The following is a 26,276-nucleotide window of genomic DNA, read 5'->3' on the forward strand; positions in this document are numbered from 1 at the left end:
CAAGTAATGGTCGTCCGTACAACTATGCTAAGGGTGTCCGTACAAGTATGCTATAGGGCCGAATCATCTACGAAGTGTATGGAGTAGTGAGGAGGCCTGGTCACATTAAAGCCCATAAGAAGGTTCGAGATCCTCCTTGTAGCCGTTAGAGTAGGAGAGAGAGAGGAGTCACGGGTTGTGCTTCGTTTAAGGAAACAAGGAGGGGTCGCTTTCACTCTTGGGAAGAACCAATTCTCTTTCCTTATCTCTTTTCTTTTATGCGATTTGTAGTAAAGGGTGTAGCCCTAGTTTCCCTTAGTATAAATAGTCTTATGTAAACCTTTGTATAACACACTTATGGAATACAACATTTATCTCATTCTTCTTCTTGCCGACAATTCTTTCCTTCTCAACTTCTTCCGCTTAAATCCCAACATGATATCAGAGCAGTTTTTCGATCTTTGATTCTCTAAACCTACTCTTACTCTCTCTTATACTCTATCTTCTTCAATCTTTCTCCTTCTATTCTCAGTTTACTCATATTCTATACTCGCTACTCGACATTCTTAGTTATTTTTCTCTCTATCTCTTGCAAATCTCGCTCATGGACACTACCAAACCTATTGTTACACCGGTGGTCTTAAAGGGGGCCAACTACTTGTTGTGGAAAAGAACCACAAAGACCGCGTTGAGTGGCCGGGGACTATGGATTCACGTTGAAACGGACCAGTTTCCCAAGAAAGTCACCAAGAATGACGGTAAAGAAGGAAAGGAAGAAGACAAGGAGGCTGAACTCGAAAAGGAAGTCAAATGGTTCCAAGAAGATCAGACCGTGCTTGCCATTCTTCAGAATTCGCTTGATGCACCAATCCTTGAAGCATACTCTTACTGTGAGATGGCCAAGGAGTTATGGGAGACACTTGCAAACGTGTATGGAAACGTGACTAACTTGACCAGGGTATTTGAAGTCAAAAAGGCTATCAACTGTCTCCACCAAGAAGACTTGGAGTTCACAAAGCACTTCGGCAAGTTTAGGTCTCTTTGGGCCGAACTAGAGATGCTTCGGCCAAGCACCATAGATCCGGCCATCCTCAATGAAAGAAAGGAACAAGACAAGGTCTTCGGTCTCCTTCTCACTCTGAACCCGGCGGCGTTCAATGACCTTATCAAGCACATCCTTCGTGGTGACAAGCTTCCGACTCTTGAAGATGTGTGTTCTCAAGTTCAAAAAGAGCAAGGATCGCTAGGCTTGTTTAGCGGTAAGGAGGACTTGGCTACGGCTAACAAGGGAGTGTACAAGCATGAGGACCGGAAAGCGATGGTATGCGACCATTGTAAGAAGAGGGGCCATCTGAAAGACAAATGTTGGATCCTTCACCCGCATCTCAAGCCGGCTAAGTTCAAGGCCAACCTATCGCAAGGAGGACCAAGCGGTCAAGGCACCAGAACAGCAAATCAAGGAGATGCAGCAGCCACGGCCATGGCAGCTTCCCTTGGAGACCTGGTGAGAAAGTTGGACCTAGAGGCCCTCATCAAGTCCATTGCCACGCTAAAGGACTCCGGTACCACTTTCTTCGCTTCAAAACCTAGTACTTCACTTGTTGTAGACTCGGGTGCTTCTCACCACATGATTAGTAACCCTAGTCTTATACACAACATAAAACCGGCACTAGGTAATGTTACTATTGCTAATGGAGATCGAGTACATGTTAAAGGAATAGGAGAACTAAAATTGTTTGATAAAAGTTCTAAAGCCTTCTTTATGCCTTCATTTACTTCGAATCTCTTATCGGTTAAGAAAGCTACTAATGTTTTGAATTGTTATGCGATTTTCGAACCTAATAGTGTACATTTTCAGGATATTAAGAGTGGAAAGGTTCTTGGAGAAGGAGATGGTAGAGGAGATCTCTATGTCCTAGAGAAAGCTTCAAGCCCTCCTAATTCTTTTTCTTTTGCTTCAAATCTTAGTAGTAGTTTAAGTGATGTGTGGCATGCTAGACTAGGCCATCCTCATTCTCGTGCATTTGAATTAATGTTGCCTAATGTTTCGTTTGATAACTCCACTTGTGAGTCTTGTATTCTTGGTAAACATTGCAAGACTATTTTTCCTAAATCAAGTACTATTTATGAACATTGCTTTGATTTAGTACATTCTGATGTGTGGATATCTCCTTGCCTATCTAGGGATAATAACAAGTATTTTGTAACCTTTATTGATGAGAAATCTAAATATACTTGGCTCACCTTGTTACCATCTAAAGATAGAGTCTATGATGCCTTTGTCAATTTTCAGAATTATGTTACTAATCAATTTAATGCAAAAATAAAGGTACTAAGATCGGATAATGGAGGTGAATATACAAGCCACAAACTCAAAGAGCACCTAGCTAAGCATGGAATCCTCCAACAGACCAGCTGTCCATACACGCCTCAACAAAATGGAGTGGCCGAGAGGAAAAATCAACACTTAATGGAGGTGGCTCGGTCAATGATGTTTCATTCGAATGTCACTAAGCGGTTTTGGGGTGATGCGGTCATGACGGTGTGCTACTTGATCAATCGGACACCAACAAAAGTCTTAAATGACATATCACCCTATGAGGTACTAAACAAGGTTAAACCTTCTCTTGATAACTTACGCGTGTTCGGGTGTGTTTGTTTTGTTTTAGTGCCCGGAGAACAAAGGAATAAACTTCAGGCCAAAAGCACTAGAAGTATGTTCATTGGCTACTCAACAAGTCAGAAGGGGTACAAGTGTTACGATCCGATCACTGGCCGCACACTAGTCTCTAGAGATGTGAAGTTTCTTGAACAACAAGGGTATTATGATAAGAAGGACTGGGAAGGCCTCAAAGACTTATCTCAATCCAATACTGACTGGGCGGCCAACTTGCGGTTCCTCCTTGACCATTTGGGCATCACCAAACCATCATATCCCGAGGCATCTCTACCAAAACTACCCTCTGATGGGCCTACAATATTACCGGAACCTCCGGGAACTCATGATGCTTCTCCTTCCCGTACGGAGAACAATATTCAAGAGCCAAGAGAGACACAACCCGAAGAAGCCTTGACTACACTACCTGATCAATCACCTGACGATAGTACAGCTGAGACAGGCCAGCCCACACCATCTCCACCTGAACTTCGGCGCAGTGAACGTTTAAAACACCCGCGGCGTAGTGAAAGGTTAAAGAATCAACGAGTCTACTACAACAATCAGGCTGTCGCCCACCCTATTCAGGCTGTGTGTTCGCTTGACCTTATCTCCTCGGATCACTCTGCCTTCCTCGGTAAGCTTGATGAGCACTTTGTTCCTCAAACCTATGAGGAAGCTAAGCAAAATAAGGAGTGGCTTGATGCGGTGGACGATGAAACGGTGGCTATGATCCGGAATCGAACTTGGGACGAGGCTGATCTCCCTAAAGGCAAAATGGCTGTCAGCTCCAAGTGGGTGTTCACTATTAAATATCTGAGCACTGGAGAGATCGAGCGCTACAAAGCCCGCTTGGTCGCACGCGGCTTCACTCAAACCTATTGACTTGACTATACGGACACCTTTGCTCCGGTGGCCAAACTCCATACAGTCCGGGTCGTCTTATCCTTGGCCACTAACCTCTCTTGGGAGCTTTGTCAAATGGACGTCAAGAAAGCCTTTCTTCAGGGGGAGCTGACCGAGGATAATGTGATCGCAGGACGCGACCTCAGCCAAGAAGACCAAGACACGCCGGACGCGACCGAGACGCCTGACCAAGATGCATCGGACGCGACCAGGGAAACCTCTTCAGACGCGGCCAAGGCTCCAAAGATCCTTCCCGGAGCCACCACACGTTCCAAGAGCTCAGCAAAGGCGGCCAAACAGCGGCTCAACCTATTTGTCCGAACCTACGTCCAACACCAGCCACCCCACGAAGACTCCGAAGGCTCAGTCCGCTTAGTCTTCACTCTTACCCAAGAGTGAAGACGGTCAAGTCGTTAAGCGAGGAAGTGTACTCTTTTTCCTCACTCCGGGTTTGTCCCAATGGGTTTACCGGAGGAGGTTTTAACGAGGCATGGAGCTAAACGCAAAACGCCTAAAGGCTAAGTTGCTTCACGCGCAAGGCCAAGGCGGTTATCTCTCTTTCCCTCTTATTTTTGGTTTAATTTTGAACTTGAGAATATTCTCTTTTGATCCTATGTTTGTGAACGTTGGAGAGTGTTTGTGGCTAAGCGTGTTAGTCAAAAGGTGGCGATGTGTTCTCTTTGTAAAGGGGACACGTCAAAAGGACGATGTGCGGATCAAGATGAATCCGCGTGTCCTTAAGCTCCTATCTAGATCTAGCTATTTAAACTCTCCTTAAGCCCTTGTTCCTCCTTAGACTTGTATGAAAATAAAACTTTTCCTCAAGAGAGATTCTTGAAACTTGTCTCACTCTTCTCTTTCTTCAATCCGGGATTGAACCTTGAGAAAACCCTAACAAGCCGCGAACCGGGTTCGCCCTTGTTAGCGACCGTATCAAGAGGAGAGCCAAACCTCTTGTGTCGTCAATCAATCCATTCGTATTTCCCCTCACCTCGTTTCCATCTGTCCTCTTCTTAAACTCGAGTCCTCTTTCCTCTTTCTCGAGTCCCCTCGAATCACTTCAAATCATCCCCGCTATCGTTTCCCCTCGAAGACGTCCACCCGCTCGTTCCGCATTCGTACTGTTCGATTGAACCGTTCGTGGCTTCCCGACGTATCTACCGAACGGCTCGTTTGAATTCCTTCAAACTCCGTTTCCCTCGTTTGATTCTCTCCTAGATCCGAAGCCCAGAACCTCGGCCGAGAAAAGCTTCACCGACTGAAAGTTGACCGAGAGCTCAAGCCGCGTCCGTACCGCGATCGTACCGTGACCGTGTCCTCGGGTCACATCAGCTTGGTATCAGAGCTTCAAAGCTCCTACGAGGTTGTTTCTTTCCAGAACTCTCAGTTCCTTTAAAGTTTCCATCTTTGAGTTTAAAGCTTGCACCTTTTAGCTCCATAGGACTCGCTTGTTCTTTTTGGTTTAATTTGGTGCATGCTTAGGATTGTCTTTCGTTCGCTTAGGTTGTTAGAATTCGCATTAGTTCTTCGTGTTCATATCTCTGTTCCTTTGTGTTCTTGCATGTTCACTTTTGGATCCATAAAGCTAGTTACGCGTTTTATTTTTGTGTTTCCGGTCTTAGGCATAAAGCAATTCTTGTCGCGTAGCACTTTTACTTTTGCTTTTGCTTTATTTGTTTTAGTCATAGGATTGCATGTGTCATAGCTGTCCTCAATCATTGTTAGTGAAACGAATCTTTGTGTGGTCCTCTTGAGCGAGTGAGACTCACGTGTGGTATTCTTTTTGCAAGGTTTAAATTCAAACTTATACCGCAGAGCCACGCCACGTCACCAACAACCAGTCCGTACGATGGCCGAAGAAATTCTACCAGCGCCACCAGAGATTGGTGTCACCCTCGCCGCATTACGAACCGGCCTAGAGCAACTAGCTGATCGCCTCACGAGGATTGAACTTATGAATCCTCCTCGCGAAGATCCGTTACCCGCGAGGCGACCACGACGCGAGCCGGCGAGTGATCAGTCCGATGAGGACTTTGAACCGAGGCCTAGACGACGACACCGCTATGATGATCAAGACGACGAAGGTCCGAGACGTTACGAGCCGAACCACAAGATGGTCCCACCAATGTTCGCAGGCAAGTCAGACCCCGAGGCCTATCTTGAATGGGAAAGTCGCATGGACCACTTATACTCGTGCCATGCCTATCCGGAGCTACGAAAGGTCCAATATGCGGTGGCACAATTCACCGATCTCGCCCTTACCTGGTGGGATCGACTGGAAGCTGTACAACAACGCAACCGCGACCGACCTATCACTGTTTGGGAGGTCTTGAAAGCAGAGATGCGAAGGCGCTACGTGCCTCCCTACTACCACCGCGAGCTCCAGAAGAAGTTTCGGCGACTAACGCAAGGCGCACGGAACGTGGAGGAGTATTACGAAGAATTTGAACACTTGCGCATCCGGTTGTAAGTCGATGACTCCGAAGAGTCACTCATGGCTTAGTTCTTGGACGGATTGCAAGAACGCATTGCACGCAAGGTCGAGCGCCAATCCTATCAAACCTCTGAGGAGTTATTGCATCTCTCGGTGCAAATTGAGACTCAAATCAAGAAGAAGAGCGCCTCTGCGCCTCGTGGCCGAACTCAAGGAGCTACCAATTGGACTCCTAACGCGTTGCCATCAAACCGATTGCCGGAAAAACCAAAGGCGACCAGCGCGGACTCGAGATTCAAACTTAGGGAGCCGGCCACCAATGAGCGCCAAGATCCGCGACGCAACACCACCGACGTCCGGAGTCGCGACATTGTATGTTTCAAGTGTCAAGGGAGAGGCCATTACGCTCGTGATTGTCCGAACGCACGGACGATGATACTGACCGAGGCTGGCGAGATCGAGTCCGATGATGAGGCCACTGAAGAAATGGTGCGAGGAGAAACCGAGCTGGAAGAAGCTGTTGCGGAACCCGAGGTTGGAGAACTGCTCATGATACGCCGCATCCTGAACGCCGGTGTAGCCACGGATGACGCCAACCAACGTGACAACATTTTCCACACGAGATGCACTGTAAGTGGTCGCGTTTGTGGCTTGATCATAGATGGAGGTTCTTGCACTAACGTGGCAAGTTCCAGTCTTGTCAAGAAACTTTCTCTTGAAACCACAAACCACCCTCGCCCTTATCGCTTGAGATGGTTAAATGATAAGACCGTGATCCAAGTAAAGGAACAAGTCACGGTCCCATTCAGTATCGGTCCGTATAAGGATCAAGTCCTTTGTGATGTGGTGCCTATGCAAGCTAGCCACCTCTTATTGGGGCGCCCATGGCAGTTTGATAAGCGCACCACACACTGCGGCCATACTAACCAATACTTTTTCGTTCATGACATCAAACGTATTTGCTTGAAACCCTTGAGCCCCACGCAAGTACATGAAATGCAAAACAAGTTGTCTAAAGACTCGAACGATAAAAAGAATTTCCTGATTCAGTATGGTGATGTTAGAAAGTCCCTTAAGGACTCAGCCCAAGTGATTTTGATGTTGTTTCGAGATGCATTGCTTTCAGGTCTTGATGGTTCACTAGAGGCCTTACCGGAGGTCATACGCGGCATCCTCAAGCGATTCGCCGATGTGTTCCCCGAAGAACTCCCCGAAGGCCTACCACCGATCAGAGGCATCGAACATCAGATCGATCTAGTTCCAGGAGCGCAGCTTCCCAACCGGCCAGCCTACCGTGTCAACCCCAAAGAGGCGAAGGAGCTTGAGCGACAAGTCAAAGAGCTCATGGCGCAAGGTTACGTCCGAGAGAGTTTGAGTCCGTGTGCTGTACCAGTGCTTCTAGTCCCGAAGAAAGACGGATCATGGAGGATGTGCGTTGACTGTCGAGCCGTCAACAACATCACCATCAAATACCGCCATCCCATTCCACGCCTCGATGACATGCTAGACGAGCTTAGCGGCGCCAGTGTCTTCTCAAAGATCGTTCTGAAGAGCGGCTACCATCAAGTTCGGATGAAGGAGGGTGACGAGTGGAAAACAGCCTTCAAGACAAAACAGGGTTTGTACGAATGGCTGGTAATGCCATTCGGTCTTTCTAACGCCCCCTCTACCTTTATGCGTCTTATGAACCGTGTTTTGAGGTCGTTTATCAATAAATTCGTAGTGGTTTATTTTGATGATATATTGATATATAGCGCTAGCTTGACTGATCATGTTAAACACCTAGAGGCTGTCTTGCTTACTCTCCGCGAAGAGCAACTCTACGCAAACTTGAAAAAGTGCGTGTTTGCTGCTAATGAATTGGTCTTTTTAGGCTTTGTTGTGAGTTCGCAGGGCCTCAAGGTCGATGGAGAGAAGATACGCGCAATAGAGGAGTGGCCCACGCCAGCGAGCATCACTCAAGTCCGGTCGTTCCACGGCCTAGCCAGCTTTTACCGGAGGTTTGTGCGAGACTTCAGTACGATCGCCGCACCTCTCACCTCCGTGATCAAGAAAAATAGCGTGTTTTGATGGGGAGAGGAACAAGACAAGGCGTTCACCGAGCTCAAGAAACGCCTCACGCAAGCACCCTTGCTTACATTGCCCGACTTCAACAAAACTTTTGAAGTCGAGTGCGATGCGTCGGGAGTCGGGGTCGGAGCTGTCCTGACTCAAGGAGGCAAACCGGTGGCGTACTTTAGTGAGAAGCTTAGTGGAGCCACGCTCAATTACCCGACGTATGACAAGGAGTTATACGCTCTCGTTCGTGCCATGGAGGTTTGGCAACATTATTTATTGGCAAGAGAGTTTGTGATTCACACCGATCACGAAACTCTCAAGCACCTCCATACGTCATGCGAAATGGTTGGAGTTCATTGAGTCATTTCCATACGTCATTAAGTACAAGAAGGGCAAGGAGAACATAGTCGCCGACGCCTTGTCGAGACGGCATGCACTAATCACCACAATGGACGCGCGAGTATTGGGTTTTGAAAGCATCAAAGATGCTTATGCTGGAGATGCTGAGTTTGGAGATTGCTTCCAGAACCATGGGAAGGGAATCTACACCGAGTTCTACATTCACGAGGGTTTCCTGTTCAGAGGTCGAAGGCTGTGTATACCAAATGGTTCTATCCGGGAGTTGCTAGTTCGTGAAGCCCATAGTGGAGGTTTAGCGGGTCATTTTGGCATCACCAAGACCTTGGCCGTGCTCAAGGAGCATTTTTACTCGCCAAAGATGCGAAGTATGGTGGAGAAGCACGTCGGCCGTTGCGTAGTTTGTCGCACCTCCAAGTCGACAACTCACCCGCATGGCCTCTACATGCCTTTGCCCGTGTCCACCGCACCATGGATCGATCTCTCCATGGATTTCATACTCGGCCTACCCTTCTTGGCGCATAAAGATAGTATCATGGTGGTTGTTGATAGGTTCTCGAAGATGGCTCACTTCATTCCATGCAATAAGAACAATGATGCTGTGCAATTGGCAAATTTGTTCTTTAGTCAGGTCGTAAGGCTTCATGGCGTTCCGCGCACCATCATATCCGATCGGGATCCCAAGTTTCTTGGCCACTTCTGGCGAACTAGTTGGCGCAAGCTCGGGACGAAACTACTTTACTCCACCGCGGCTCACCCTCAGACCGACGGACAAACAGAGGTCGTCAACAGATCAATAGGCGCCTTACTCCGCACAGCTATCGCAAGCAACAAAGGCTCCTGGCTCGAGTGCATTCCGATCATCGAGTTTGCGTACAATCAAGCGGTGCATTCAGCCACAAAAAGGTCGCCGTTCGAGGTCGCATACGGGTTCAAGCCTGGTGATTGGGTCTGGTTACACTTAAGGCCGGAGAGGTTCCAACAGAAACGCAAGGACAAGCTCAGCCCGTGAGGAGATGGCCCATTCCGAGTCATCGAAAAGATCAACGATAATGCCTACCGACTTGAGCTTCCAAGTGAGTTTGGTACATCCACCTCATTCAATGTCACTGACCTCGTTCCGTTTGACGTAGGTGAAGACGAAGATGTTTTGGGGACAAAACCTTTTCAAGGGGGAGGGAATGATGTGATCGCAGGACGCGATCTCAGCCAAGAAGACCAAGACACGCCGGACGCGACTGAGACGCCTGACCAAGACGCATCGGACGCGACCAGTGCAACCTCTTCAGACGCGGCCAAGGCTCCAACGATCCTTCCCGGAGCCACCACACGTTCCAAGAGCTCAGCAAAGGCGGCCAAACAGCGGCTCAACCTATTTGCCCGAACCTACGTCCAACACCAGCCACCCCACGAAGACTCCGAAGGCTCAGTCCGCTTAGTCTTCACTCTTACCCAAGAGTGAAGACGGTCAAGTCGTTAAGCGAGGAAGTGTACTCTTTTTCCTCACTCCGGGTTTGTCCCAATGGGTTTACCGGAGGAGGTTTTAACGAGGCATGGAGCTAAACGCAAAACGCCTAAAGGCTAAGTTGCTTCACGCGCAAGGCCAAGGCGGTTATCTCTCTTTCCCTCTTATTTTTGGTTTAATTTTGAACTTGAGAATATTCTCTTTTGATCCTATGTTTGTGAACATTGGAGAGTGTTTGTGGCTAAGCGTGTTAGTCAAAAGGTGGCGATGTGTTCTCTTTGTAAAAGGGACACGTCAAAAGGACGATGTGCGGATCAAGATGAATCCGCGTGTCCTTAAGCTCCTATCTAGACCTAGCTATTTAAACTCTCCTTAAGCCCTTGTTCCTCCTTAGACTTGTATGAAAATAAAACTTTTCCTCAAGAGAGATTCTTGAAACTTGTCTCACTCTTCTCTTTCTTCAATCCGGGATTGAACCTTGAGAAAACCCTAACAAGCCGCGAACCGGGTTCGCCCTTGTTAGCGACCGTATCAAGAGGAGAGCCAAACCTCTTGTGTCGTCAATCGATCCATCCATATTTCCCCTAACCTCGTTTCCATCTGTCCTCTTCTTAAACTCGAGTCCTCTTTCCTCTTTCTCGAGTCCCCTCGAATCACTTCAAATCATCCCCGCTATCGTTTCCCCTCGAAGACGTTCACCCGCTCATTCCGCATCCGTACTGTCCGATTGAACCGTTCGTGGCTTCCCGACGTATCTCCCGAACGGCTCGTTTGAATTCCTTCAAACTCCGTTTCCCTCGTTTGATTCTCTCCTAGATCCGAAGCCCAGAACCTCGGCCGAGAAAAGCTTCACCGACTGAAAGTTGACCGAGAGCTCAAGCCGCGTCCGTACCGCGATCATACCGTGACCGTGTCCTCGGGTCACATCAGAGGAAGTCTACATGCATCCTCCACCGGGTTTAGAGCACATCGTTGCTCCGGGTAAAGTTCTCCAGCTCCACAAGGCGATCTACGGTCTTAAGCAATCTCCGAGGGCGTGGTACCACAAGCTTAGCTCTACCCTACGCACGGATGGTTTCAAGCGCTCTGAGGCTGATCATACGTTGTTCACTCTCCACACCAACGGTGGCCGAGTCGTCGTTCTCGTCTATGTCGATGACATTATTATCACCGGTGATGATAAGGAGGGTATTTGTGCCACTAAGGCTCTTCTTAACTCTATCTTTGATATTAAAGATTTGGGTGAACTTAAATACTTCCTTAGGATAGAAATCTCTCGCTCTCCGGAGGGATTGTTTCTTTCTCAAAGGAAGTATACACTTGACCTTTTACATGAGACAGGTAAGATGGGAGCCAAACCAGTGTCGACTCCACTTGAGGAAGGTTACCAGGTCAAGCGAAAGGGGGAGAAGCCAACACCTGGTGCTCCAGTTAAAAAGTCGCACGAGCAATATGAAGATGTGGGACGCTACCGAAGGTTGGTGGGCAAACTTATCTATCTCACAATCTCATGGCCGGACATATGCTATACGGTGAACCAAGTTAGCCAACACATGAAGGCTCCAACGAACTTTGACTGGCAAACACTCGAGCGGATCCTATGTTATCTCAAGGGCAGTCGGGGGCGAGGCATTTGGATGGGAAAGAATGAAAACACTGAACTTGTGGGTTGTTGTGACGCAGACTATGCGGGTGATACAATTGATAGGAGGTCCACAACAGGGTATTGCACATTTGTTGGAGGCAACCTAGTAACCTGGAAGTCAAAGAAACAGAAGGTTGTATCTCAATCAAGTGCCGAGTCAGAATATAGGGCTATGAAGAAGCTAACCAACGAGCTCACATGGCTCAAAGGACTCCATAAGGATCTCGGAGTGGAGTCTGATCAACCAATCACCATGCATTGTGATAATAAGGCGGCAATACACATAGCAACCAACTCGGTCTTCCATGAGAAAACTAAGCACATTGAGGTAGACTGCCATAAGGTGCGGGAAAAGATTGAAGAAGGGGTAGTCTTACCGTGTTACACTCCAAGCAAAGACCAATTGGCGGATATCTTCACCAAGGCTACTAGTCCTCAAATTTGCGAATACATCTCCAGCAAGCTTGGACTAGTAGACCCTACACATCCGTGAGAAACTCTCCTAACCTATGGAAGATCATACTCTTTTCCTTAGCATAATTTTGTCCCGTGTGGTTTTCTATGTTAAGGTTTTTAATGAGGTGATCTCCCATGGGTTCCAAGCTTAGCCGTTTCACCTGGATAAGCTTGAGGGGGAGTATTGACAAGTGATCATGCTAGTCCGAACAAGTATTGGTCGTCCGTACAAATATGCTAAGGGTGTCCGTACAAGTATGCTATAGGGCCGAATCATCTACGAATTGTATGGAGTAGTGAGGAGGCCTGGTCACATTAAAGCCCATAAGAAGGTTCCAGATTCTCCTTGTAGCCGTTAGAGTAGAAGAGAAGAGAGAGAGGAGTCACGGGTTGTGCTTCGTTTAAGGAAACAAGGAGGGGTCGCTTTCACTCTTGGGAAGAACCAATTCTCTTTCCTTATCTCTTTTCTTTTATGTGATTTGTAGTAAAGGGTGTAGCCCTAGTTTCCCTTAGTATAAATAGTCTTATGTAAACCTTTGTATAACACACTTATGGAATACAACATTTATCTCATTCTTCTTCTTGCCGACAATTCTCTCCTTCTCAACTTCTTCCGCTTAAATCCCAACACAAATTTCCACAGAGAGGTGAGCAGCGGGCAGTGACAGAGTAGCGGGCGGTGTCGGATCCGCGGACAGATACTCGTGTGTGTTACTACTGCAGAGAGACGGAGCATATCAAGCCTCGTTGTCCCAATTTGCATCAGATGGCAGTAGCTGCGGTGCAGGCTGGTGGTCAGCCAGGAGTGCAGCAGGGTGTGCAGCACGGTGTGCAGCTGGTGGGTTGGATCGAGCCGACGTCGCGGGTGTACTCGACTGTGGAGCCCGGTGGCACTAGTGCAGGAGCGATCACAGGTATAACTTCTGAGATTCGAACTTGGTCAATTCAATAGTTCAGATTATATTTGTTTTTGCTTGTGATCAAGGGTTAGGTTCTCAACACATGAGGTTTGTGTAGGGACCTTGTCGGTGGGCGGGTTTTAGTCCCATTTTATGTTTGATTCTGGAGCATCTCATAGCTTCATCACTCCAGAGTGTGTAGTGAGTGCGGGGATCAGAGGGGATTCCGGGGAGCGTACAGGAGTTGTCAGAGTTGCGGGAGGCAAGTTCCTGAGAGTCATTGGACGAGCTAGAGGAGTTGATATTCAGATCGCAGGAGAGTCGTGGCCAGTGGATTTGCTTATCAGTCCAGTGGAGTTGTATGATGTGATTCTCAGGATGGATTGGTTGCACCGGCATAAGATGCATTTGGATTGCTATCGGGGTAGAGTGGAGTTTGAGCGTCCAGGAGGGAAGTTGGTTTTTCAGGGTATTAGACCGACTTCGGGGAGTCTCGTGATCTCAGCCGTTCAGGCTGGGAAGATGATCGAGAAAGGCCGTGAGGCTTATCTGGTTACTATATCTATGCTAGAGTCAGTGGGGAAGTCTATGGTTAGCGGTATTCCGGTAGTGGAGGACTTTGAGGATGTGTTTCAGTCATTGCAGGGATTACCACCATCTCGGTCGGATCCTTTTACTATTGAACTGGAACCGGGGGCGATGCCATTATCCAAGGCTCCTTACAGGATGGCTCCAGCAGAGATGGCAGAGCTGAAGAAGCAGCTGGAGGATTTGTTGAGTAAGGGTTTTATCCGTCCTAGTTGTTCACCGTGGGGAGCACCGGTGTTGTTTGTTAAGAAGAAGGACGAGAGTTTTCGGTTGTGTATCGACTATCAGGGTCTGAACCGAGTCACTGTGAAGAACAAGTACCCTCTCCCGGGGATTGATGAGTTGTTGGATCAGTTGAGGGGTGCTACTTGGTTCTCCAAGATCGACTTGGCATCAGGTTATCATCAGATTCCAATACATGAGGCAGATGTGAGGAAGACAGCCTTCAGGACGAGATATGGGCATTATGAGTTTGTGGTGATGCCTTTCGGGTTGACTAACGCGCCAGCTGCGTTTATGAGATTGATGAACAGCGTGTTTCAGGAGTTTTTGGACGAGTCAGTCATCATTTTCATCGACGACATTCTGGTATTTTCCAAGAGTTCTGAGGAGCATGCAGTACATCTGAGAGCAATTCTGGAGAAGCTGTGGGAGCAGAAGTTGTTTGCTAAGCTGAGTAAGTGCAGTTTTTGGCAGCGTGAGATAGGGTTCTTGGGTCACATTGTTTCAGCTGAGGGAGTTTCAGTGGATCCAGAGAAGATTCAGTCCATCAGGGAGTGGCCGAGGCCGCAGAGCGCCACTGAGATTCGAAGTTTTCTGGGGTTAGCAGGTTACTAAAGGAGGTTTGTTCGGGGTTTTGCGAGTATGGCACAGCCGATGACTAAGCTTATAGGGAAGGAGGTTTCATTTGTATGGTCACCGGAGTGTGAGGTGAGTTTATCAAGCCTCAAGCAGATGTTGACTACCACGCCGGTGTTAGCACTGCCTGAGCAGAACGAGCCTTATGTTGTGTTTATGGATGCTTATGGAGTGGGGTTGGGCTGTGTGCTTATGCAGCAAGGGAAGGTTATAGCCTATGCTTCGCGGCAGTTACGGAAGCATGAAGCTGATTATCCTACTCATGATTTGGAGATGGCAGCAGTGATTTTTGCTCTGAAGATTTGGAGATCTTATCTGTATGGTGGGAAGGTACAAGTATTTACAGATCACAAGAGTCTGAAGTACATTTTTACTCAGCCTGAGCTGAATTTGAGGCAGAGGCATTGGATGGAGTTAGTAGCGGATTATGATCTGGACATAGCTTACCATCCTGGTAAAGCTAACCTAGTTGCAGATGCCTTGAGTCGGAAGCAGGTGGCTTCGGCACAGGAGCAGGATATCGAGGCATTGGTAGGTGAGATTAGTGCATTGAGTTTGTGTGCTATCTCACAGGAACCTTTGGGTTTGGAGGCAGCTGATCGAGCGGATTTGTTGAGCAGAGTGCGGTTAGCTCAGGAGAGCGATGAGGGGCTGGTGAATGCCTCTAAGGCTGCGGGTTCGGAGTATCAGGTTTCTGCTAATGGTACTATCCTTGTGCATGGTCGAGTTTGTGTGCCCAAGGGTGAGGATTTGAGGCAGGAGATACTGAGAGAGGCTCATTCGAGCAAGTTCTCTATTCATCCAGGGGCGACCAAGATGTACCGTGACCTCAAGCGATATTATCACTGGGTAGGGATGAAGAAGGATGTAGCTGACTGGGTGGCGAAGTGTGATACTTGCCAGCTGGTAAAAGCGGAGCATCAGGTTCCTGGTGGTTTATTACAGAGTTTGCCCATTCTAGAGTGGAAGTGGGATTTGATCACGATGGACTTCGTGGTGGGTTTGCCTGTGTCGAGGACGTTTGATGAGATATGGGTCATTGTGGACCATTTGACTAAGTCTGCACATTTTCTGGCCATCAAGAAAACTGATGGAGCAGCGGTTTTGGCCAAGAAGTATGTGAGGGAGATAGTCAGATTGCATGGTGTGCCTGCTAGTATTGTGTCTGATAGAGATTCTAAGTTCACTTCGGTGTTCTGGAGGGCGTTTCAGGCACAGATGGGCACGAAGGTGCATATGAGTACAGCCTACCATCCTCAGACAGACTGTCAGTCAGAGAGGACGATCCAGATTTTGGAGGATTTACTGAGGATGTGCGTGTTGGACTGGGGTGGTCATTGGGTAGATCATTTGAGCTTGGTGGAGTTTGCTTACAACAACAACTACCAGGCTAGTATTGGGATGGCTCCTTATGAGGCTTTGTATGGGAGGCCGTGTCGTACACCATTATGTTGGACTCAGGTGGGGGAGAGGAGCATATATGGTGCGGATTTTGTTCAGGAGACCTCGGAGAAGATTCGGGTTCTGAAGCTGAACATGAGGGAGGCTCAGGATCGGCAAAAGAGTTATGCTGATAAGAGGAGAAAGGATCTTGAGTTTCAGGTTGGTGATAGAGTGTATCTCAAGATGGCCATGTTGCGGGGTCCGAACAGGTCATTGACAGAGACTAAGTTGAGTCTGAGGTACATGGGTCCGTTCAGAGTGGTTGAGCGGGTGGGACCAGTGGCATACCGGCTGGAGTTGCCTGAGGTTATGTGTGCGTTCCACAAGGTATTTCATGTGTCGATGCTGAGGAAGTGTCTTCACGAGAGTGACTAGTCGTTGCCTAAGATTCCTGAGGATCTTCAGCCAAATATGACTTTGGAGGCGAGACCGTTGAGGGTACTCGGGAGGAGAGTTAAGGAACTTCGGAAGAAGAAGATTCCTTTGATGAGAGTCTTGTGGGACTGTGATGGAATAGAGGAGCAGACTTGGGAGCCCGAGGCGAGGATGAAGGCAAGGTTTAAGAAGTGGTTTGAGAAGCAGGCCGCGACTTGAGCTTGTCTAGCCTGGTCCGAGTTGTAGTCCATGGCTGGAGCGGGTATGGAGTATTCCAGCCCATCTCTCTTGATACTTGGTCGTTTAGGGGTGGTTGGTTGTGCGACTAAGTACCAAGATGAGGTGGATCTCGGGATGCGGGTTGATGAATTAGATTGTTGTATCTTATTTTTTCTGTTGTATTTTCGTTGAGGTTATAACGATTATGACATTTTTGAGATAAATAAGATGAGTATTTTTCTTTATGTTGACTGTTGTTGTCATGGGAAAAAGAGAAATAGCTCGGTTTCTATTTTTGGAAGTTTCCATAAATAGAAAGTTTCCACAAAAGGAAGGTTTCCAGAATTAGAAAGTTTCTAAAAGGGGAATTTTTGTGGGAAGTGTTGAGGTAGATCTAGCCGGGAGATACTCGATGGCATCATATTTGTTTTTTTGCTCAAGGCTGTGTGGGCCCAACTCATGTGATACCGATAGCTCGATAGACTTTGTGGCCAGAGAGTGGGAGTGGTATGTTGCTTCGGATGACGATCCGAGAGCGCGCTTTAGGGTGACGACCCAAGAGTGGGATATTTGAGACTCCCTGGATACCGTAGCTGTGAGCCGTGGCTCGGCATTGAGCCGGTATGTCTCGAGGGTTGCGACCCGAGAGCGGGGGGAGTGTGTGTGAGTGACTTCCTGGATGCCGTAGCTTAAGGCGATTGGCCTGATAGCGAGCCGGCATGATTTGTTGGTTGCAACCACGGACGGGGGAAGTACTGAGTTGTGAGCAAATAGTGTCTTTGATGTGAGTATATTCGCTAGAGGGAGACCTCATGGTTCAGTCGGAGGTGTGCGGGCTGTTGCGACAGTGCACGGGAAACCTTGGCTGACGGTAATTAGTCCGGTCGGAGGACGTGCGAGCTGTGTTGATGGTGGCACGGAGGTCCTTGACGGATGGACGGTGTTGCGGGATTCGAGGACGAATCCTTATTGGTGGGGGAGAATTGTAACATCCGCGAACCAATTTTTGTAGTTTTGGTGTGGGTGTCGATCGACACCCTTGGTGTATCGATCGACACCATGTTTTCCCGGTTTGGTCGGGTTTGTTTTAATTGCTGTTTGGTTCGATTTGGTTCAGTTAAAATCCCTTATCGTATTTATAAGTGCTAAACGACAAAATAAGGGTTTTGGGAAAGAGTCTTGTGTCGCCGTTGAGTGAGAAAAGAGAGAAAAAGGAAAGAAAACGTTTATGTGAATTTCTGGGCTTGTTCTTGGTGTTTTGGGAGAGATTTGAGGCTGTAGAAGTGATAGCTGTTGCTGGGAACGAAGGAGAAGCTCCTGGAGGTGTTGATTCCATCGTTTTCTCAATCCAATCTTACTGTATTTGAGGTGAGTGCTTGACCATGGTTGATGTAAGCATGAGATCTCTTTTATTTGGGTGTTTCTTTGTTGTTTGTGGTGTTTGCTTGCTTGGGTTCATTGTTTTCGTGATTCCCAGTGATTCCTGAGGTGTTTGGGTTTGTTTGACACAGTTTCGAGGTGGATTGAAACGGAAGTTTGACGTTCGTGTTCGCGCAGATCGTGTCGGCAGAAGTGGCATCGATCGACACCTTAATGAGTAGCATCGATCGACACCTTTTTGGTGAAGCATCGATCGACACTTTTCAGTATCGGTCAGCACCGGATTTTGTGGCATTGATCGGCACCTCTCTTGTAGCATCGGTCGACACCAGTCTCAACCGAGACTTGTTTTCCTGGTTTAATGTATTGCTTGTGTTTTGTTTGCTTGCTCAAACTTGAGGGTCTCATATGCTTGTGTGTATAACCTAGTAGATGGGAGGACGGCCTCACTAAGTATTTATGATAATACTTACGCATCTCAATTGTTGTTTGTGGTGTGCAGATAAAGGAAAAGTGTGATCGTGGAATCAAAGGCGATGAGGAGGAGGATGTTCTAGAGGCTTGATTGATTGTGGTCTAGCTACTGTTATGTTGCTAGCATTGAGTTGATAGAACATTGTAGGATTTTGGAACTTGTTATTCATTGTTGGTTGGATTATTGCATTATTGGTTATTGGATTATTATTGTTGGATTTCTTGTTGGATTAATGGAATTGTTTTCTTTGGTTATCCGTTGTTGTTGATTGTTGCTAGGATGTTAGTGGGTATGGGACCACTAGAGAATTATATTATATGATATAAAAAAAAAGGAAGGGTTGTTTCAACAATCCGCTGGGTATTTGGTGGTGTGATAAACAAAGGCGGTCAACTGTGTATTATCATGGTTTAAAAAAGCAAATGAGTTGTGTTCACTTTTTTGGAAAAACGCACACTATTGGAAGAAAACTATGATTGGTAACATTAACTACTGTTTTGTTTTTATATATTGAAATACGCACTTTACCATGCTTCCAATCAGGGCCTGAATGTCCTTATGACAGCTAATGATGAGTAAAAAAGCACAGAAAAAATATATAGCAAATATGTTACGTATTATTATGTTATTAATTTTTTTTGGTCATTTTGAAATATTGGAAAAGTGGCAAAAAGCAGATACTATAGGATTAAAGTAAATTAAATGTGTGGCATGTATTTCAGATTTTATAACGTTAGATTAATGCCATCAGTTCCATGATTGTAGTTGGGCTGCATTTATGAAAAACACTCATGCATAAATTAAGCTCTTGCATATACCTTTGAGCCTACAAACGTTATACATCTGCATATACCTTTGAACCTAATAGTAACAGCAGATTTGGTTGTGCGGTACAAACAATTTGATACTGCGATACGATTGAACTATGGTATGTGCGGGACAAATGTTTTGCGGGACAAGTGCGGTTAACGCAAAATAAGCGGTATAAAATAATGTTTGATTGATAAAAAATTTATTTGCGGTGCGGATTTGGTATTATTTTATTAATAACTAGTATAATTATATATTATAAATAAAAATTAAAAACAAATATATCATATTAATATATTTACAGATGTAAATTTTTTCTTTATTGTTAGTGAAATTGTATTTTCATCTATTATTTATAAACTTTAAAACCCAAAATTTATTTTGAATTAATCATGTAAATTTTTGTTCATTAAAATAACAAAAATATTGAAAAGATACATTTAAAAATTAAATGATTTATGAATGATTTTAACAATTTAAATTAAGAAACATGTTTAACATAGAGACATTTTTAAAAATATAATATGTTGATTATTGTTCGTTTTATTAATCATAAATTAAATATATTTTTTTTACTGTACTTGGTGCATTTTTGGAAATCATCCGCTGGGTATTTGGTGGTGTGATAAAAAAAGGCGGTCAATTGTGTATTATCATGGTTTAAAAACGCAAATGAGTTATGTTCACTTTTTTGGAAAAACACACACTATTGGAAGAAAACTATGATTGGTAACATTAACTACTGTTTTGCTTTTATGTATTGAATTACGCATTTTACCATGCTTCCAATCAGGGCATGAATGTCCCTATGACAGCTAATGATGAGTAAATAAGCACAGAAAAAATATATAGCAAATATGTGACTTATTATTATGTTATTAAATTTGTTTGTCATTTTAAAATATTGGAAGAGGGGCAAAAAACAGATATTATAGGATTAAGGTAAATTAAATGTGGCATGTGTTTCAGGTTTTATAACGTTAGATTAATGCCACCAGTTCCAGGATGGTAGTTAGACTGTATTTATGGAAAACACCCATACATAAATTAAGCTCCTGCATATACCTTTGAACCTACATACGTTATACGTTTGCATATACCTTTGAATATAAATAGACGTAACTACATATTTAGAGTCCGAATGGTAACATCGGATTTGGTTTTGCGGTACAAACGATTTGATAGTGCAGTATGGTTGAACTGCGGTACGTGTGGGACATATATATTTGCAGGACAAGTGCGGTTAATGCAAAATAAGTGGTATAAAATAATGTTTGATTGGTAAAAAATCTATTTGTGGTGCACATTTAGTATTATTTTATTAATAACTAGTATAATTATATATTATAAATAAACATTAAAAACAAATATATCATGTTAATATATTTACAAATGTAAAAATTTTTCTTTATTGTTAGTGGAATTGTATTTTCATTTATTATTTATGAACTTTAAAACCCAAAATTTATTTTGAATTAATCATGTTAATTTTTGTTCATTAAAATAACAAAAATAGTGAAAACATACATTTAAAAATTAATGATTTAAAAATGATTTGAAAAATTTAAATTAAGAAACATGTTTAACATAGAGATATTTTAAAAAATATAATATGTTAATTATTGTTCCTTTTATTAATCATAAACTATATAATTTATTTTACTGTAGTTGGTGCGTTTTTGGAAACAATCCGCTAGGTATTTGGTGGTGTGATAAACAAAGGCGGTCCATTGTGTTTTATCATGGTTTAAAAAACGCAAATGAGTTGTTTTCACTTTTTTGGAAAAATACACACTATTGGAAGAAAACTATGATTGGTAACATTAAATACTGTTTTGTTTTTATGTATTGAAATACGCACTTTACCATGCTTCCAATCAGGGCCTGAATGTCCATATGACAGCTAATAATGAATAAAAAGCACAGAAAAAATATATAGCAAATATGTGACTTATTATTATGTTATTAAATTTGTTTGTCATTTTCAAATATTTTAAATTATGTTTTCTTTATTTATTTATTTTATTTTATTTTGTTTTGGGGTGAGAAAGTTAGTGTTTCTTGTTTGTTTATAATCTGGACTCCTCTTCTACATATAATACACTCTCATTATCTTTTCAAGTCACTCTCACTATTGTTTCTTGATCCCCCCTAGCTCCTCACCGCCTCTCTTCACTTCTCTTTTTTGATCTCCTAACTCCTCGCCGCCTCTGTTCTCTCATAATGTTTTCCAACCTGTAAGTCTCTAACAACCCTATCTCAGTTCTCGATTTTGTTAGTTTTGCAGAAGAGTAATCAAATGTAACTAATCTCTCTCTTCGTCCTTTATTTTATAGGGAAAGTTTTCGTGATGTTATGCTCACAATTGGTGATCCCAAAAAGTTCAACATGGTGGAAGCTCATGAGCTACGTCTGATGAACACGCACTGGAAAAATACCTTACCTACTCTCAAGGAAGGAGGATACCGTGGTGACGAGCCATGGCTTTTGTGCCATGAAAGGGGAGCAGCTCAAGCTTATCTCTACGATCCGCTTCGGGAGAGGCGTTACCGCTGCATCGACTACCATTTCCATGGTGCTCGGTTCTTAGGCTCTCACCTAGGTTGGGTTGTGGCCTCTGACTCGGTTAACCTCAACCCCTAGTCTGCACACACTATTTTTCTCTACAATCCTGTTAGCACGGACCGGTACGACCTTCCACCCCTCAACATTCAGTTCCCTGTACCAAACGTTGTTGTTCGTTAAGGAGTCATTACGAGCGACCCCTCCAAAACAGAGCCTACGTGTATGTTGTTACCGATTGCTCAAGTCTACTTGGTGGTTTTTCTGTTCCTCTCCACATCCACTATCTTGCGAGGACCAACGGAGCTTGGGAGACTGCATGGAGGGCCACATACTTTCCTCTCGTTGATGACGATAACGCTCTAGACGAGTTCGACTACAAATTTGTCGAGAATATCTCGCCATGGGAGAACACCATCTCTATCTGACTAAGAGATGGCCGACCATATGGATTCAGCCCGGTGAACGCTCGTTGTAAATTTATCCGACACACCAAGTTCCGGTGGCATGGATCTCAACAGAATCGGTGACTTAACCGTCGGCAAGCACAAAGTGAGATTGGATCTCCCGACAAATATCCGGACGTGTTTTGACATCATTGGGACGGAAATGGATCGGGTCCGAGCCAATAATCAATTCGCTAGTGATGACGCAAGCACATCAGAGGTCGACGGCGTTTGGTTGGAGGTCCGTGTTTGAGGTTACTTATATGTTTATCTCCTACTTTGGTAAGATTGTAGGACATTACTGATTTGTCTCTGAGGTTACCGTCTTCTTTCTAAGGCTAAGGCATTGAATGGGGTGGCAGATAAAATGCAGTGGATCCGCACCTACAGTTCTTCTGTCATAAAAGCACAATTCAACATTTTTTTTTTAAAAGTTAATGCAGTTTCTCAATTTTTTTTGTCTTTTTAGCCATAAATGCAGGAAAAACACCCATTAACTCGCCCACAACTTTTTTGAAGCTGTCCATCGGCAGATCAAAATTTTTCCCCACAGTTTCAACAAATTTACCCTTTATATAATACATCATTTCTTCACTTTTACAACCAACACAAAACAAATATTTCAAATTTCTATCAATTCTATTTCCATTCATCTTCTCTCCATAAAATATATATTTTTTAATAAATAAACATTTTTTATTTTTTATTTTTCTATTTATTGTAACATCTATTTTTTTTTTGTACAAAATTCAAAAGACAATCAAAGCTTCTACTCTATCACCTCTTGTTTCCACATTTTTTTGTTGAAAGGTGTGTATTTTTATTTCATAAATAAATGTATTTATGCTATATAATATGGTAGTAGTTCTATTTATGCTATATAATATTTGTTGTAACATCAATTTTTTTTTTGTACAGAATTCAAAAGACAATCAAAGCTTTTACCTATCACCTCTTGTTTCCATATTCTTTTGTTGAAAGGTATTTATTTTTATTTCATAAATAAATGTATTTATGCTATATAATATGTTAGTAGTTCTATTTATGTTATATAATAGTTATTGTAAACTGTCTTATTTTTCAACCAATTATGTAATAAGAATGCTGATTTTATATTTGTATACATATGTATATATATATATATACATATATGGTGGTTCTTAATATTTTTCTTAGTTTTTTTTACATGTAATACGAATGCTGATTTTATATATGGTGGTGCTTAATATTTTTCTTAATTTTTTGATAAAATATTTTCTTAGTTATTAGATATTTTCCATGGAATTATGATTACTTTATCATATTTATTCATAATTGTTAGGTATATTTTCTCCTAATATTAATAATATAATATGAATATATATTGTATAGGATTAAATGTTAGAAAAATTTATATACATAAATCTTTATTTAATCAGATTTAAAGATAGATAATTATTCTTATTATAGATTAAAAAATGTGCTATGAACTCAATAATTACTATTAGATAATCATTTAGAATATTGTAAATCTATTTTCTCAGAAACTTTTAAAGCTTATGAAAATGTTTAAGTACATATATATAAGTCTCTTATACTGATATATAGATGCACATGTCTCACTTAATTTGTAGATTATTTATAAGTCTCACTTAGTTTTGTAGAATAATATTGTTCTAAAAAAAATTTTGGAATCATTTATTTCAATCATAAGTAAAATTTACTATAAGATTTATTGTTAGATATAGTAGTTTATCTAAGTTAAGATAAATAAGTTGTTATCAGTTTTTTTGGTGAGGAAATATTAGTTAGTATTTTCTAAATTTTCTCTTATATATAATAACTAAAAATCAAATTAAAATTGTATTTGTAGGTATGGCTAACCGCAGACAAAACAAAAATTCGTCCATGCAAGAAGATACAAATTTTCCTAGAGAAACATCAGCACGGATATAAAGTTACACCTTTGTCTAAGTTTTAGTTAGAATTTAAGTACAATAAATTTTTAAAAAATTTCAAACTTGTAGATCGAAGAAACTTTCAAATGGACTTATAGTCGAGAAAGAATATTTATTGATTTGTACAATCAAGCAATTGCCATGAATGGTTATTGCTTGAAAGATCCTACACCCATTGGAAGAGAGTTCTTGGTTGAAAAATTCAACAAGGAGTTCAATCTAAATATAAACTATCGATTTTTCAAAGAAAAATTTGATTAACTAAAAAGAAAATACAAGAAGTACAAGCAACTTCTGCAAAATTTTACGGGAATAACAGTTGATCTTGTTACATCCGTTATATCTGCATCTGATTCATGGTGGAAAGATCATGAAGTAAGTATTTAAAATATCTTTCACAACCAACATAAATTTAGTAATTTTAGTATACATTAAACTTGTATACTAAAATGTTGTAATCTTATTAACAGGTATGTAAGATTGTAAAATCATTTAAACGAAAAGCGCCTGACTTTTGGGATGTGATGCAACATTGTTTCATCTTACATGAGGTACAATCACAGTCTCATTACTCTGTGCACCAAAGAAGAGAGGAGTTAATGAATGAGGGTATAGATAATGATGAGAGCCAAGTTCCTGAGACACAAGAAAATGAAGAGGTGTATCGCGTTAATATCAACAATGAAACACGTCCCTCAAATGAATTCACCCAGGATCATTTACAACATAATTCTCTACATGCTCCTCCAATTCATACTGCAGCTTCAAGAGTTCAACAACAAGGTGGACTAAGACGGGGAAGTAGTTCACAAAAAGGGGCAGGAAGCTCACGAATCACTATTGGAAGTGGTTCATTAGGAAGCCGTAGAAAACAGTCGTTTTAGGCAACCCTAACAGATACAATGAATGGTTTCAGAGAGTTTCAGCACCAAAGTTTACAACGATTACGTCCAAATTTTTTCGACCAAGATGATTACGAAGAATTTGATAATGCTGTCAAGATATTTGAATTGTTGGAGCTTCCGAGTGACACAGATTTTTATTGGGCTTGCATTCATGCATTTAAAGAAGAAAGATTTTGGCGTAAGTACTTTATTGATCGAGCTGAAAGAACCACGGAAGATAAGTTGCGCTTTTTACAAGCTTTAACTAGATATACACGGGACAGCGAATTTGTGGGAAAGCGGTTAGTCTTTGGGCAAAATGGTGGAAGTCCTAATCCAAGCAACTTTACTTTTGGAAGTCCATCTGGTAGTAATAATTCATGGAGTCAAAATTTTGGTGGCCAATGGGGTCTGAGTTTTCAACAATGGGGTACACCTCCGAATGGACCACAATGGGGTCCCAGTTTTCAACAATGGGGCACACCTCAAAATGCACCACAATAGGGTTCTAATTTTCAACAATGGAGTACACTTCCAAATGCTCTGCAGTGCGGTACACTTCCAAATGCTCTGCAGTGAGGTACAATTCCAACTGGTCCGCAATGGAGAACAAAACAAAATGCGCCTCAATGGACTTCACCACCAAGTACTCAACACAGGGGTTCATCACAAAATGCTCCACAATGTATTCCTCCAACAAATGTGCAGCATGGATTCTCACTAGGAACAGAAGTAGAGACTACCACAAATGCTCAACAAAGAGTTTCACATGGAGTAGAAGTACCCTCTTTCGATAATGTTTTTTAGAGGAGTTTCACCAGAATTCAATTTCACAAATTAATCATCAGGAGGGAAAACATCACGATCACGTAGACGAGGAGGATTATTCAACATTTGGGGAAATAAAGAAGTACCAAATTTAAATGAAAATCAGCAAAGTGATTCAGGATATGATGATTAGTTATAACATTTGTACTTTGTTGTTAAAAGTTATGTTATGTTTTTACTATTATTGAATAATGTAATTTTCATCAATTTAATTTGGTTTTATGTTGTCTTTATAAAATTTCAGGCATTTCGTATATGTCAGTTGCGATCACAAGGTGCCCACAATCTGAACTATGATGAGAGAGTTGAGTTGTGGAATCAGGAAAATGAACAATTTGAAGAGTTAATAATTCAACCGTCACTGAGATACTATAATCGATATTTTGAAAGAGGTCCAGTGCAAACATATAACGGTTTAGGATGGAAAAATATATGGCGTCGAGTCCAAGAAGATAATACTGCATGTCTTCAATTACTAAGATGTCACTTGATGTTTTTAGAGCATTGTGTGACAAATTAAAAATGAGTTATGGGTTACAACCTACAATGAATGTAAGCATCGAAGAGGGAGTGGCCATGTTTTTACGAATATGTGGCCACAGTGAAGTTCAAAGAG

At 43.0% G+C, this 26,276-nt stretch overlaps 2 protein-coding genes and 1 pseudogene across 3 annotated transcripts; all 3 read left to right on the forward strand.

Annotated features, from left to right (window-relative positions):
- The first annotated feature begins 583 nt into the window (after window positions 1-583).
- Window positions 584-3,520, forward strand: LOC147944117 (uncharacterized). The gene is made up of 2 exons (XM_087512468.1): window positions 584-1,541; window positions 2,649-3,520. Exons 1-2 carry the CDS (start codon window positions 584-586, stop codon window positions 3,518-3,520), a joined length of 1,830 nt encoding a protein of 609 aa, XP_087368594.1.
- Window positions 3,521-12,722: 9,202 nt separating this feature from the next.
- On the forward strand, window positions 12,723-21,993 carry LOC147944118 (uncharacterized). Its single transcript, XM_087512469.1, has 4 exons — window positions 12,723-12,843; window positions 12,942-12,963; window positions 21,340-21,585; window positions 21,750-21,993. The coding sequence occupies exons 1-4, from the start codon at window positions 12,723-12,725 to the stop codon at window positions 21,991-21,993; spliced, it is 633 nt and encodes a 210-aa protein (XP_087368595.1).
- LOC104789327 (uncharacterized) lies at window positions 21,086-25,898 on the forward strand (annotated as a pseudogene). The gene is made up of 4 exons (XR_015557292.1): window positions 21,086-21,240; window positions 21,340-22,992; window positions 23,864-24,323; window positions 24,419-25,898. The product of XR_015557292.1 is annotated as an uncharacterized LOC104789327 (transcript).
- The last annotated feature ends 378 nt before the right edge of the window (window positions 25,899-26,276 follow it).

The sequence above is a fragment of the Camelina sativa genome, chromosome 5 (assembly GCF_030686135.1).
Source record: "Camelina sativa cultivar CO46 ecotype springtype chromosome 5, ASM3068613v1".
Classification (NCBI taxonomy): domain Eukaryota; kingdom Viridiplantae; phylum Streptophyta; class Magnoliopsida; order Brassicales; family Brassicaceae; genus Camelina; species Camelina sativa.

Coding starts and splice junctions, on each gene's coding strand:
- LOC147944117 (XM_087512468.1), top strand. CDS start 584: ATGGACACTACCAAACCTATTGTTACACCGGTGGTCTTAAAGGGGGCC. Junction 1,542..2,648: donor TGCCACGCTAAAGGACTCCG/GTACCACTTTCT, acceptor GTTTTGTTTTAG/TGCCCGGAGAACAAAGGAAT.
- LOC147944118 (XM_087512469.1), top strand. CDS start 12,723: ATGGCAGTAGCTGCGGTGCAGGCTGGTGGTCAGCCAGGAGTGCAGCAG. Junction 12,844..12,941: donor GTACTCGACTGTGGAGCCCG/GTGGCACTAGTG, acceptor CTTGTGATCAAG/GGTTAGGTTCTCAACACATG. Junction 12,964..21,339: donor TTAGGTTCTCAACACATGAG/GTTTGTGTAGGG, acceptor TTTATTTTATAG/GGAAAGTTTTCGTGATGTTA.